The sequence below is a fragment of the Pseudoliparis swirei genome, chromosome 23 (genome assembly GCF_029220125.1).
Source record: "Pseudoliparis swirei isolate HS2019 ecotype Mariana Trench chromosome 23, NWPU_hadal_v1, whole genome shotgun sequence".
NCBI classification, from domain to species: domain Eukaryota; kingdom Metazoa; phylum Chordata; class Actinopteri; order Perciformes; family Liparidae; genus Pseudoliparis; species Pseudoliparis swirei.
Genome location: NC_079410.1, coordinates 23,124,194 through 23,139,600, shown reverse-complemented (window position 1 = coordinate 23,139,600; position 15,407 = coordinate 23,124,194). Strand labels below are relative to the sequence as shown.

The 15,407-nt window shown below is 42.6% G+C and overlaps 1 protein-coding gene across 1 annotated transcript in view; it reads left to right on the top strand.

The window, feature by feature from the left end:
• The first annotated feature begins 6,123 nt into the window (after positions 1-6,123).
• abat (4-aminobutyrate aminotransferase) overlaps positions 6,124-15,407 on the top strand; it is a 37,907-nt gene continuing 28,623 nt past the window's right edge. The window contains exons 1-3 of the mRNA XM_056406623.1: positions 6,124-6,254; positions 6,383-6,412; positions 6,573-6,690. Coding sequence (XP_056262598.1) covers positions 6,222-6,254; positions 6,383-6,412; positions 6,573-6,690 — 181 coding nt within the window. The 5' untranslated portion in view covers positions 6,124-6,221. The remainder of the gene's footprint in view (positions 6,255-6,382; positions 6,413-6,572; positions 6,691-15,407) is intronic.

Here is a 15,407-nt window from a genome sequence, read left to right as displayed (position 1 = left end):
CCGTTGAGATTGCAGTGAGACACGGAGAAAAGTGTGAAGTGTTGCTCGCAATAAAACATCTTTGATGGGGCGTGTCTCGCCAATCAGCGTTCAGATGTCCACAGCGTTTGGGGGTTCAGGTTAGCTTGAATGTTAGCCGCTACATCTACTGCTGTCACGCTGCACGGTGTAGCGATGCTAACAAAGTACCCGTACGTTAAACACGATGTGATTTAGCATATTTTTAGTAACGATACTTCATTGAGATAGCGATCAGAGCGCACGCGCTGCTCCGTGTCGAGCTGTCTGCGCACACGCTGCGCAGCTCACAGCGAGAGAAGTGGCGAGCTTAGAGACTTCGGCAAAGAATAAAAGATGCCAGAAGTGAAATGTTTCAGTCTGTAAAGTTCTGTAACTCTCCAGCTGCTCATCCTGATGAACTGTGGATCATCTGGTCAGAGACTAACGGCCTCATAGTGTATAATCAATGCTCTGATGGAACCATGTAGTTTCATTCATATCTGGCTGTATTAATACTCATATTACTGACATTTGTTAAGTGTTGAAAAAGTTGGTAAAAAGTGAACCATACAGATGTTTTATTTATTACTATTATAGATAAATATACCAGTCTCGTATTATGGTACCATATTGTTTGTATGGTGTATTGAATTCTGGTATCGGGTATCATGATATTTATGGCAGGTATGTAATATGTACAGAAGTTATAATATGAGTATCGTGACAAACAGGTAGAGACAGAACAGATTCAGGGAGAAGTCCATGAGGACTGTTCAGGCAACAAAAAGGAAGTTGGTTCATGAATGACTTTAACCATATTATATATAATGACAATGTATATTTGTTATTACTATCATTATAGGGCTGAGTCAGAGCGGAGAACCTTTTGGTCTTAAACTGTTTATTATCATTATTTAGATTTGTGGTCAGAACAATAAAATGACTGTAGTTGTGGTTCTAAAAGCTTTGAGGCTTCAAACAACGTGGATGTGGTGACAAAAAAAAAAAAAGTCACCTGTACCCCCCCACCCCCCGTTGTCACCTTTTTCACCCCTCATGAGTTTGCAGGTATGTATATAATACTCATGCAGAAAAATGATAATGACCATGACAATGACCATGATAATGACCATGACAATGACGGCCCCCATGAGGTCTCACTCCAACAAATCTGGCCTACTGCCTAATCTGAGTCTGACACCCCTGCTACGCCCTTCTGCCTTTTTTAATGTTGTGCATATTTTTTGTTAACTTCTCATCTTAAGTGGATTATTATTGTTGTATTTAACCGTTACATTATTTGTTGGACCATGGTATTAATAAAAGAACTACAGGATAGTAAGAGCTGAACTGTTGCTTCATTTATCCAATTTCCACTATACCATGAAAAAAGTGGGCTGGTCTTGAGCCTGAAATTCCCGGGCTGAAAAGTGGCCCCACTCCGGCCCTGCCTCCACCTGTACTTCACCTGTACCTCCACCTTCACCTGTACCTTCACCTCTACCTCCACCTGTTCTTCACCTCTACCTTCACCTCTACCTCCACCTGTACCTTCAACTCCACCTTAGTAAGTAAGTAAGTAATTTATTTTCCATAAGTACATACATAACATGTACATACTGACAGACATTAACAACAGAAAAAATGTACGAATGGAGGACCGTCCAAAGACCGAGGTCTGTAGGCTCCTCTGAGATGAGGAGTTGGACGGCCCCTCCCCTAACCATTTAGCCCCTCCCCTAACCATTTAGCCCCTCCCCTAACCCTTTAACCCCCCCCTCCCAACTACCACAGGCACACAGACAGTACACACACATATGGATCAAAACATAAAATGTCGTACAAGCAACAACAACAAAAACAGAACAGGAAAAAGAAAAGAAAACCAAAAGAAAGAGACATAGTAAAAATAATAATAAAAGGCAAATGTGAACTACTGCTAAATTAGGAAAAAAAATAATAATAATATCACGAACATCAAATTATGTATATACATTTAAAAAAAATATCTTTCCTCTATTGTACTGTGCCGCCAGGCTGTATATCAATATTAATAACTTTCAAAGTGAAGTGAGATGGCATTTAAGGCGAGAACCAAATGCCTTGGTTCACCTCTACCTCCACCTGTACCTCCACCTGTACCTCCACCTGCACCTCTACCTTCACCTTCACCTTCACCTCCACCTGTACCTCCATCTGTACCTGTCTGTGAAAGCAGATCATCAGAAAGTTTTTTAAAGTTATTTTTAATACATCCTGTGTGCCCTGCAGCCTAAAACTTTATTTCTAAATGAACTTGAGTGATTTTACTCATATATTATATATATATATATATAAAACTATATATATATGTGTGTATATATATATGTATATCTCTATATATATGTATTTATATATATGTATATCTATATATATATGTATTTATATATATATATGTATTTATATATATATATATATATATGTATATCTATATGAGATAAGAGATAAGAGATAAGATATATACTTTATTAATCCCCAAGGGGAAATTAGTTCTCTGCATTTAACCCATCCTTAGTTATTAAGGAGCAGTGGGCTGCAGTGATGCGCCCGGGAAGCAACTGGGGGTTCAGTGCCTTGCTCAAGGACACTTCGACTTGCAACTAATGGGGAGAGCGGGGATCGAACCGACAACCTTGGGGTTGCAGGACGACCCTCTTACCCCACTGAGCTAAAGCCGCCCCCTATATATATATGTATTTATATATATGTATATCTATATCTATATATATATTTATATATGTGTGTATCTATATATCTATATATATATATATATATATATATATATAAATTGTCACCTTCCTAAAATATTGGCCTACGTCATTTCTCTTTGTTATTTAGAAAACACAAAGCATGCCTACATATTGATGTGTGTGTGATAATGTGAGGTGGTGTAGTACCGGGTAGAACCACATGGAGTACTGAGGATGGAGGCGGTTCTACCAGAGGTGGATCATGAGGAGAGTTCGACAAAAAAAATTAGTGAGAACATTACTTTAGGAAGGTGACTATATGTATATAGATATATATATTGTGTATATTATTCAATTCAGTTTATTTGTATAGCCCAATTTCACAAATTACAAATTTGTCTCGGAGTGCTTTACAATCTGTACACATAGACATCCCTGACCTTTGACCTTTGACCTCACATCGGATCAGGAAAAACTCCCAAATAACCCTTCAGGGGGAAAAAAAGGGAAGAACCCTTGAGGAGAGAACAGAGGAGGATCCCTCTCCAGGATGGACAGAACAATAGATGTCATGTGACCAGAAGGACAGATTAGAGTTAAAATACATTCAATGAATGTGACAGAGTGTATGGATAGTTCATAATAGTCATATTCCATGATGGAGACCTCCACGATCCATCAGGCAGATGGAGGTAGAGAGGAGGAGTGGGCGGAGTCTCAACAGTGGGCGGAGTCTCAACAGGACAGTGGCGTCGTCGGTAGCAGGAACTCCACGACCCAGACCTCGATGATCCATCAGCAGATAGGATCTATGTCGTCTCATAGGGTCCGATGACCCCATGAGACGTGAAGTCACAAGGACTCCGGGGAGAAAGCAGAGTTAGTAACGTGTGATTGAGAGATGAACATTCATCCTTAAGGAGAGAAAAGAGGAGATAGGTGCTCAGTGCATCCTAAACGTCCCCCGGCAGCTATAAGCCTATAGCAGCATATCAAGGGGCTGGACCAGGTGAACCTGATTCAGCCCTAACTATAAGTTCTATCAGCACATTATACTCAGTGCCCTGAGCTGTTATCAATGTTCTGGACCGTCTGAGGTCACGACTGAGTTTCAAAGGTCATCATCTTGTCAATCATCAACGGGACCGTTAGAGCTGCCTCACGTTTTAATTAGGGCTGCAACTAACGATTATTTTGATAATCGATTAATCGGTTGATTATTTTTTCAATTAATCGGATAAAAAAACTAAAACACTTTAATTTTCAACCCTTTATTCAAAACAAGGCCCGTATGGTCATGGAAAACCTGGAAAAGTCATGGAATTTTTAAATGGCTATTAGCAGGCCTAGAAAAGTATTTGAAAAAAATAAAATCCCAAAATATTTGGAAAAGTAATGCAAATTTGTTTTATTCAAATGTTAATTTACACGGTATATATACGGTATGCTTTGGAATTCTCATTGTTAGTTTAAATACTACATCTTCTCACTTTGTCACGTATAGACAGAGTTTTCACTAAATGTTTAATCATGGAAATGTGGTTTAAAGTCATGGAAAGGTCCTGGAGATCCACTGGTCAGCATGAGGATGAACCTGTTCACTGGTCACCATGGTGATGAACCTGTTCACTGGTCACCATGGTGATGAACCTGTTCATTGGTCATGTGTATGAACCTGTTCATTGGTCATGAGGATGAACCTGTTCACTGGTCATGAGGATGAACCTGTTCATTGGTCATGAGGATGAACCTGTTCATTGGTCATGTGGATGAACCTGTTCATTGGTCATGAGGATGAACCTGTTCATTGGTCATGAGGATGAACCTGTTCATTGGTCATGAGGATGAACCTGTTCATTGGTCATGAGGATGAACCTGTTCATTGGTCACGAGGATGAACCTGTTCATTGGTCATGAGGATGAACCTGTTCATTGGTCATGAGGATGAACCTGTTCATTGGTCATGAGGATGAACCTGTTCATTGGTCATGAGGATGAACCTGTTCATTGGTCATGTGGATGAACCTGTTCATTGGTCATGAGGATGAACCTGTTCATTGGTCATGAGGATGAACCTGTTCATTGGTCATGAGGATGAACCTGTTCATTGGTCATGAGGATGAACCTGTTCATTGGTCATGTGGATGAACCTGTTCATTGGTCATGAGGATGAACCTGTTCATTGGTCATGAGGATGAACCTGTTCATTGGTCATGAGGATGAACCTGTTCATTGGTCATGAGGATGAACCTGTTCATTGGTCATGAGGATGAACCTGTTCATTGGTCATGTGGATGAACCTTTTCATTGGTCATGTGGATGAACCCTGTTCACTGGTCATGTGGATGAACCCTGTCCACTGGTCACCATGGTGATGAACCGTCACAAACAGACTGACAGCTCTCCTCTCCTGAGCAGTGGTCCCCATGTGGACCGGCCCCCTGAACAATATCAGAGACGCGTTCCGATGTATTATTTTGTTCACCTGGCCCGCTGCCGTTGAGATTGCAGTGAGACGCGGAAAAAATGTGGAGTGGTGCTCTTCACAATAAAACATCTTTGATGGGACGTGTCGCGTCTCGGCCAATCAGCGTTCAGATGTCCACAGCGTTTGGGAAGTTAGGTTAGCTTGAATGTTAGTCCGCTACATCTGCTGCTGTCACGCTGCACGGTGTAGCGATGCTAACAAAGTACCCGTACGTTAAACACGATGTGATTTAGCATATTTTTAGTATCGATACTTCATTAAAAGAGTGATCAGAGCTCACGCGCTGCTCCGCTCCGTTAAATGTTGTCTGCACGCGCAGCGCTCACAGCGAGTGGGGGCGTGGCTTATCTCCGCTGCCTTTCTCCGTGGAAAAATACTTTCCGCTATCCCCCACGGAATAAATAACCACGTTTTCTACGTTATCCTCTTGTGGAAATGCCACACACGTGGTGACATGTAGCGCCCTGGTGTCTGGGGTCATGACGTCACCCGGAGGCGCACTTAGCTCCGTGAATGTCTCCGACGACGTGAAGGACTTCCGCATCCAGCGCCACGTGAGCAGCAGCAGCCAATTAGATTCATCAACAGAGGAGCAGCTCAGCGCTGATTGGCTCTCACAACGCAGCGTTCCGTCTCTCCTCTCCGCTCCGCTCAACTTTGTTTATACTCCGTGACTTATTGAGCGCCGTAATAATCGCGCGACACAACGAATCGATAATGAAATTCGTTGCCAACTATTTTAATAATCGATCTTTCGAGATTTTATCGATTCGTTGTTGCAGCCCTAGTTTTAATAACACATCGGTATCTGGCTGCAGCATGTACAGTCAACTGTGTGTGTGTCTCTGTGTGTGTGTGTGTGTGTGTGTGTCTCTGTGTGTGTGTCTGTGTGTCTGTGTGTCTGCGTGTGTGTGTGTGTGTGTGTGTTCCCTCCACCAGGTTGTCGATATGTCAGTAACACTTCACCAAAGAACCAGGTGGACTTTGAATATGATGGACCCTCCATGAAGACTTCAATTCCTGGACCACGATCACAAGTAACACACACACACACACACACACACACACACACACACACACACACACACACACACACACACACACACACACACACACACACCACTGTATCCTGACTTCAGCTCTAACGGAGGTCTTCTCTCTGCAGGAGCTCACGAAGCAGCTGGGAGACATTCAGGTGAGGTGTGTGTGTGAGAGAGATCAGCTGCTATGTGTCTAAGGTGACCCTGACGTGTGTGTGTCGCATGGCAGGTGTGTGTGTGTGTGTGTGTGTGTGTGTGCTGTCACCTTAATACAGGAGGACTGACTTCTTAACTCCGAGCATCTTCTATTCTCAGAATGTTGCTGCGATCCACTTCTTCTGCAACTACGACGAGAGCCGAGGGAACTACCTGGTGGACGTGGACGGGAACCGCATGCTGGACATCTACACGCAGATCTCCTCCATCCCCATCGGTGAGCTGTAGTTTATTGACTGGGTTTGTAGTTTATTGACTGGGTTTGTAGTTTGACTGTTTGTAGTTTATTGACAGTGTTTATAGATTCTTATTTACAGTATTTGTAGTTCATTTACAGTATTTGTAGTTTATTGACAGTGTTTGTAGTTTATTGACAGTTTGTAGTCTATTGACAGTGTTTGTAGTTTATTGACTTTGTTTGTAGTTTATTGACAGTGTTTGTAGTTTATTGACAGTGTTTGTAGTTTTTTGACAGTGTTTGTAGTTTGTTATTGACAGTGTTTGTAGTTTATTGACTTTGTTTGTAGTTTATTGACAGTGTGTGTATAGTTTTTGACTTTGTAGTTTATTGACAGTGTTTGTAGTTTATTGACAGTGTTTGTAGTTTATTGACAGTATTTGTAGTTTGTTATTGACAGTGTTTGTAGTTTATTGACAGTGTTTGTAGTTTATTGACAGTATTTGTAGTTTGTTATTGACAGTGTTTGTAGTTTGTTATTGACAGTGTTTATAGTTTATTGACTTTGTTTGTAGTTCATTGAGAGTGGGTGTATAGTTTTTGACAGTGTTTGTAGTTTATTGACAGTGTTTGTAGTTTGTTATTGACAGTGTTTGTAGTTTATTGACAGTGTTTGTCGTTCATTGACAGTGTTTGTAGTTTGTTATTGACAGTGTTTGTAGTTTATTGACTGTGTTTTGTAGTTGTAGTTGTGTTACTTAAAGCAAGAAGCAGACTATATTCAGGCTGCTTTCTGCTATCAAACAGTCAGAGGTGAAGGTGGTCCAGTTGTTGTTTGGACACACCACAGTTGTAGTAAATGTACCTGTTGACTTTAAGCCTTCTTCTTCTGTGCATTACATACTCAAACTGTCCAGGGCCGACACTAAGGGTCCGGATCTAAGGGTCCGGATCTAAAGGTCGGTATCTAAGGGTCCGTCTCTAAGGGTCCGGATCTAAGGGTCCGGATCTAAGGATCCGTATCGAAAGGTCGGTATCTAAGGGTCGGTATCTAAGGATCCGTATCTAAAGGTCGGTATCTAAGGATCCGTATCTAAAGGTCGGTATCTAAGGGTCCGGATCTAAGGGTCCGTATCTAAGGGTCCGGATCTAAGGGTCCATATCTAAGGGTCCGTATCTAAGGATCCGTATCGAAAGGTCGGTATCTAAGGGTCGGTATCTAAGGATCCGTATCTAAAGGTCGGTATCTAAGGGTCCGGATCTAAGGGTCCGTATCTAAGGGTCCGGATCTAAAGGTCGGTATCTAAGGGTCGGTATCTAAGGATCCGTATCTAAAGGTCGGTATCTAAGGGTTCGGATCTAAGGGTCCGTATCTAAGGGTCCGTATCTCAGGGTCGGTATCTAAGGATCCGTATCTAAAGGTCGGTATCGAAGGGTCCGTATCGAAGGGTCCGTATCTAAGGATCCGTATCTAAAGGTCGGTATCGAAGGGTCCGTATTTCAGGGTCGGTATCCGGCGTCGTTGCACCTTTCTTCACTGAACTCTGTGTTTTCTCCACCTCCCGTGGAAGCGCGGCAATCATTGCCCATAGCCGGTTGTACGGTGCATTATTAAACTGATTACGGAGGTGACCATCAGATAGTAGAGGTAGCTGACCTCAGACACCCAAAGTGTCATCATCAAAGAGCGGCGACCACAACATGCAGATAGCAGCTCCTTATCGTAGCTGTACCGTTAGCGTCGTTAGCAACCTTAGTAACGAGCTGATAGCAATGCACGGGTTCTGCTTTCTGATATGCACTTGACCAGAGGCCGAGGGCATGTTGATAACAGCTAGAGGTGCTTCTCAATGCCAGATGTGCATGTGTTGTCCTGTTGATATCAAGGGTCTATGTACTCGACTACTATTGTGGTTGTCGGCATGGGGCTTCCCTTTTGCTTTTTGGGTCATTGCCCAGCATATTTTACAGGAAGTGTACAATATAAACGCTGTCGAGTAGAAAAGGGAACTTCCTATACATTTACTGCAAAAAGTCGATCCTCGATCATTCCTGATCAAATAAAGACGAATGTGATGGTTTGGAGAATGCTCTTTGAAAGGGAACTTTGTGCCGCTCCAGTTGGGTTGTAGTACTCTAACAGTGTTGGTGGTTCCAGCTCCGGCCTCAGGGCCCCCTGACAGAAGGGTTTCTGTTGGGGCCAAGAACTCTCACAGCTAATTAATTCAGTAGTTGAAAGGGACGGACGACAGGAGCAGAATACATATGAAGAAGGAGATTTACTTCACATGCCAGGCCAGAGTATCTTCAATGAGTTTGTGTGATGCTCAACGTTTCTACCCGACTCCTCACTGACGAGGATAACATGATGGGAAGGGGAGCTGTGAGGAAGAAAGGATGTGTTGCGATGAAGCCTCCAGGGTTCATATCTCACTTCCTGTTCTCTCTCTCTCAGTAAACGAAGACAAAGGGTCACTGGCTGTTTGCTTGATTTCGGTTGTCAAGGTTTTTGAGTGAGTTTGAGCTCAAACAGGCAAACTGTTCCAGCTGAGCTGATGAGGAATGGTTCACTGATTGTGAATTTGTTTTTCTGGAACTGAGCTGAAGTTCAGTGAATTGAAGGATGTTGAGTTGCACAACAAGTCTGAAAATAATGGGAAATACTACTACTACTAATACTATATCCTTTATTAACCCCGGGGGGAATTGTTCTCTGCATTTGAGTGGGCTGCAGTGAAGCGCCCGGGGAGGTCAGTGGACAGGGATGGAACCCGGTACCTTGTGGTTCCACGACTACTGGTCAACTCTAATATCTACCTGCTTGATGTCGAGTTGAAGACCTGCTATCATGTGATTATTAACCTTTGCATCACTCTGAATTCCAAACAATTCATTCAACCCCAGTAGTTCAACAAATAGAGAGAATCCGAGGTAAAGACGGGGAGTGCTTCATTGTGTCACACTGCACCCTGCTGGTTGGAAGTGGAATCGTTTGTTTATGGAAGATTCAAAGCTGTATTGCCACATAAAATAGAAATAGAACAAGATTTCTACATAAATACTATAATAAGATACATTACCTTGAACAGACTAGCATCACAAAGCTTCACGCTAAATAGGCATCAGCTGAGGACCTCTCTGTCCAGCCTGTGAGGTCTGTGAGCTGGTTCCATAAAAGAGGAGCTTGATACCTGAAGGCTCTGGCTCCATCCTACTTTTTAAGACTCTAGGAACCACAAGTAGCCCCACATTCAGTGAGGCAGCTCTCTAGTGGGGTAATATGGTACTACAAGCTCTCTAGTGGGGCAATATGGTACTACAAGCTCTCTAGTGGGGTAATGTGGTACTACAAGCTCTCTAGTGGGGTAATATGGTACTACAAGCTCTCTAGTGGGGCAATATGGTACTACAAGCTCTAGTGGGGTAATGTGGTACTACAAGCTCTCTAGTGGGGTAATATGCTACTACAAGCTCTCTAGTGGGGTAATATGGTACTACATGCTCTCTAGTGGGGTAATATGGTACTACAAGCTCTCTAGTGGGGTAATATGGTACTACAAGCCCTCTAGTGGGGTAATGTGGTACTACAAGCTCTCTAGTGGGGTAATATGGTACTACAAGCTCTCTAGTGGGGTAATATGGTACTACAAGCTCTCTAGTGGGGCAATATGGTACTACAAGCTCTCTAGTGGGGTAATGTGGTACTACAAGCTCTCTAGTGGGGTAATATGGTACTACAAGCCCTCTAGTGGGGTAATATGGTACTACAAGCTCTCTAGTGGGGTAATATGGTACTACAAGCTCTCTAGTGGGGTAATATAGTACTACAAGCTCTCTAGTGGAGTAACATGGTACTACAAGCTCTCTAGTGGGGTAACATGGTACTACAAGCTCTCTAGTGGGGTAACATGGTACTACAAGCTCTCTAGTGGGGTAATATGGTACTACAAGCTCTAGTGGGGTAATATGGTACTACAAGCTCTCTAGTGGGGTAACATGGTACTACAAGCTCTCTAGTGGGGTAACACGGTACTACAAGCTCTCTAGTGGGGCAATATGGTACTACAAGCTCTCTAGTGGTGCAATATGGTACTACAAGCTCTCTAATCGGGAAATATGGTACTACAAGCTCTCTAGTGGTGTAATATGTTACTACAAGCTCTCTAGTGGGGTAATATGGTACTACAAGCTCTCTAGTGGGGTAATATGGTACTACAAGCTCTCTAGTGGTGTAATATGGTACTACAAGCTCTCTAGTGGGGTAATATGGTACTACAAGCTCTCTAGTGGGGTAATATGGTACTACAAGCTCTCTAGTGGGGTAATATAGTACTACAAGCTCTCTAGTGGGGTAATATGGTACTACAAGCTCTCTAGTGGGGTAATATGGTACAACAAGCTCTCTAGTGGGGTAATATGGTACTACAAGCTCTCTAGTGGGGTAACATGGTACTACAAGCTCTCTAGTGGGGTAATATGGTACTACAAGCTCTCTAGTGGGGTAATATGGTACTACAAGCTCTCTAGTGGGGTAATATGGTACTACAAGCCATCTAGTGGGGTAACATGGTACTACAAGCTCTCTAGTGGGGTAAAATGGTACTACAAGCTCTCTAGTGGGGTAACATGGTACTACAAGCTCTCTAGTGGGGTAATATGGTACTTCAAGCTCTCTTGTAAATAACCCCTTAAAAGGTTTATTGTTTTGTGTTAATTGCCTAATTTTGTATCTTCTTTATTGGTTTTGATGTATGCCTTTTTATATTGTCTTGTTTTAATGGTTTTGTATATGTTTTAATCTACTTCCGGTTTGATCTAAATTTGACTTTTATTTTGAAATGTTAGAAGGAAGCGCACCTTTATTTTATGTTAATATACAAACTTGACGGTACGGCTAAATGTTAGACGGATGCGCATTTTATTTAAAGTTTGATAGTTTCAATGGACCCGTATGAGGCTAACGCTCTTACGGTGGTGACAAGGAGGTTCTAATTCAAGAGTTTTGGTTCATCATTATACAACGGAAGAAAAGAAATAAAGAAGTTCACCAGCAGTAAAGTCTCACGCCGATTGATATACGGGGATCCGTTACACTCTAGTGGGGCAATATGGTACTACAAGCTCTCTAGTGGGGCAATATGGTACTACAAGCCCTCTAGTGGGGTAATATGGTACTACAAGCTCTCTAGTGTGGCAATATGGTACTACAAGCCCTCTAGTGGGGTAATATGGTACTACAAGCTCTCTAGTGGGGTAATATGGTACTACAAGCTCTCTAGTGTGGCAATATAGTACTACAAGCTCTCTAGTGGGGTAACATGGTACTACAAGCTCTCTAGTGGGGTAATATGGTACTACAAGCCCTCTAGTGGGGTAATATGGTACTACAAGCCCTCTAGTGGGGTAATATGGTACTACAAGCTCTCTAGTGGGGTAACATGGTACTACAAGCTCTCTAGTGTGGCAATATGGTACTACAAGCCCTCTAGTGGGGTAATATGGTACTACAAGCTCTCTAGTGGGGTAATATGGTACTACAAGCTCTCTAGTGGGGTAACATGGTACTACAAGCTCTCTAGTGGGGTAACATGGTACTACAAGCTCTCTAGTGGGGTAATATGGTACTACAAGCCCTCTCGTGGGGCAATATGGTACTACAAGCTCTCTCGTGGGGCAATATGGTACTACAAGCTCTCTAGTGGTGTAATATGTTACTACAAGCTCTCTAGTGGGGTAATATGGTACTACAAGCTCTATAGTGGGGCAACATGGTACTACAAGCTCTCTAGTGGTGTAATATGGTACTACAAGCTCTCTAGTGGTGTAATATGGTACTACAAGCTCTCTAGTGGGGTAATATGGTACTACAAGCTCTCTAGTGGGGTAATATGGTACTACAAGCTCTCTAGTGGGGTAACATGGTACTACAAGCTCTCTAGTGGGGTAATATGGTACTACAAGCTCTCTAGTGGGGTAATATGGTACTACAAGCCATCTAGTGGGGTAAAATGGTACTACAAGCTCTCTAGTGGGGTAATATAGTACTACAAGCTCTCTAGTGGGGTAATATGGTACTTCAAGCTCTCTTGTAAATAACCCCTTAAAAGGTTTATTGTTTTGTGTTAATTGCCTAATTTTGTATCTTCTTTATTGGTTTTGATGTATGCCTTTTTATATTGTCTTGTTTTAATGGTTTTGTATATGTTTTAATCTACTTCCGGTTTGATCTAAATTTGACTTTTATTTTGAAATGTTAGAAGGAAGCGCACCTTTATTTTATGTTAATATACAAACTTGACGGTACGGCTAAATGTTAGACGGATGCGCATTTTATTTAAAGTTTGATAGTTTTAATGGACCCGTATGAGGCTAACGCTCTTACGGTGGTGACAAGGAGGTTCTAATTCAAGAGTTTTGGTTCATCATTATACAACGGAAGAAAATAAATAAAGAAGTTCACCAGCAGTAAAGTCTCACGCCGATTGATATACGGGGATCCGTTACACTCTAGTGGGGCAATATGGTACTACAAGCTCTCTAGTGGGGCAATATGGTACTACAAGCCCTCTAGTGGGGTAATATGGTACTACAAGCTCTCTAGTGTGGCAATATGGTACTACAAGCCCTCTAGTGGGGTAATATGGTACTACAAGCTCTCTAGTGGGGTAATATGGTACTACAAGCTCTCTAGTGGGGCAATATAGTACTACAAGCCCTCTAGTGGGGTAATATGGTACTACAAGCTCTCTAGTGGAGTAATATGGTACTACAAGCTCTCTAGTGGGGTAATATGGTACTACAAGCTCTCTAGTGGGGTAACATGGTACTACAAGCCCTCTAGTGGGGTAATATGGTACTACAAGCTCTCTAGTGGGGTAACATGGTACTACAAGCCCTCTAGTGGGGTAATATGGTACTACAAGCTCTCTAGTGGGGCAATATGGTACTACAAGCTCTCTAGTGGGGCAATATAGTACTACAAGCTCTCTAGTGGGGTAATATGGTACGACAATCTCTCTAGTGGGGCAATATGGTACTACACGCTCCTTAAGATATGATAGAGTACACAACTGACTTCCAGTACAACACGGAGTCATGCCATCTGCAGAAGTACTCTGATGACTCTGCAGTGGTCGGGTGTATTAGGGATGGACGGGAGGAGGAGTACAGGGCAGTGGTGAGTGACTTTGTAAAGTGGGCCGATGAGAATCACCTCCGGCTGAACGTGGCCAAGACCAGAGAGATGGTGGTGGACTTCAGGAGGAAGGCGACAGCTCCTCCACCTCTGAGTGTCCTGGGAGTGGACGTGGACATGGTGGAGGAGGACCAGTACCTGGTGGAGGAGGACCAGTACCTGGTGGAGGAGGACCAGTACCTGGGCGTCTCCATCGACAGCCAACTGAACTGGAAGGCCAACATCAACGCTGTATACAAGAAGGGGAGGAGTCGACTCTTTTTCCTGAGGAAGCTTCGATCCTTCAACGTGTGCAGCAAGATGCTGGAGTTATTCTACCAGTCGGTTGTCGCCAGTGTGCTGCACTTTGCCATTGTCTGCTGGGGGAGCAGCATCGGGCAGTGACACCAGCCGTCTTAACAAACTGGTTAGGAAGGCTGGCTCCATCATCGGCTGCCAGCTGGAGCACCTGGAACAGGTGGTGGAGAGGAGGACGTTGAAGAAACTTGTGTCCATACTGGACAACCCGGACCACCCGGACCACCCGGACCACCCTCTCCACCACCTCCTACAGGGACAGAGGAGGACTTTCTCCAGACGTCTCCTCACGCTCCGCTGCCACAAGGACAGATACAGGAGAACCTGCCGGCGGCTATGAGGCTCTATAACAGATCACCTCTTGCCAGATCATAGTGCAATAACTACAATAATAACTTCATATCCACACTATGTTGATCTGCACTTCACACATTTCATTTATTTACACTACACACATACACACACATTTCATTTACACTACACACATACACATACTTTGCATTTTGCACACTGTCTATATTTAATATTTTTATATTTAATTTAATTTGTCATTAGTATTGTGTATTGTGTATGCATATATGTTATATATATACATATATATTTTATTTTATATTTTACTTTGTATACTTATATATCTTTCATCCCTGTTTTTTATATTTTATATTTTATTCTTGTGTGTTTAGTTTATTGGTGCTGCTACTGTGACGACAAATTTCCCCTTGGGGATTAATAAAGTATATATCTATCTATCTATCTACTAGAGCTTCACCATTCAAGGCTTTGTAGGTAAGGAGAAGGATTTAAAATGTGATTCTTGATGTTACAGGGAGCCAGTGCAGAGCAGCTAATACAGGAGTCATGTGATCTCTGTTTGAGTGAATAAACGAGCTGCAGCATTCTGGATCAAATGGAGGGACCTAAGAGACTTATTAGAGCAGCCTGATAATAAGGAGTTGACTTAAGAGACTTATAGAGCAGCCTGATAATAAGGAGTTGACTTAAGAGACTTATAGAGCAGCCTGATAATAAGGAGTTGACTTAAGAGACTAATTAGAGCAGCCTGATAATAAGGAGTTGACTTAAGACATTTATAGAGCAGCCTGATAATAAGGAGTTGACTTAAGACATTTATAGAGCAGCCTGATAATAAGGAGTTGCAGTAATCTAGTCTATAAGTAAACAAACGTGTGAACAAGTTTTTCTGCATCTTCTTGAGACAAGATGATAGTTTAAATGTTAGTAGATGAAACAATGCTGTCCTTGA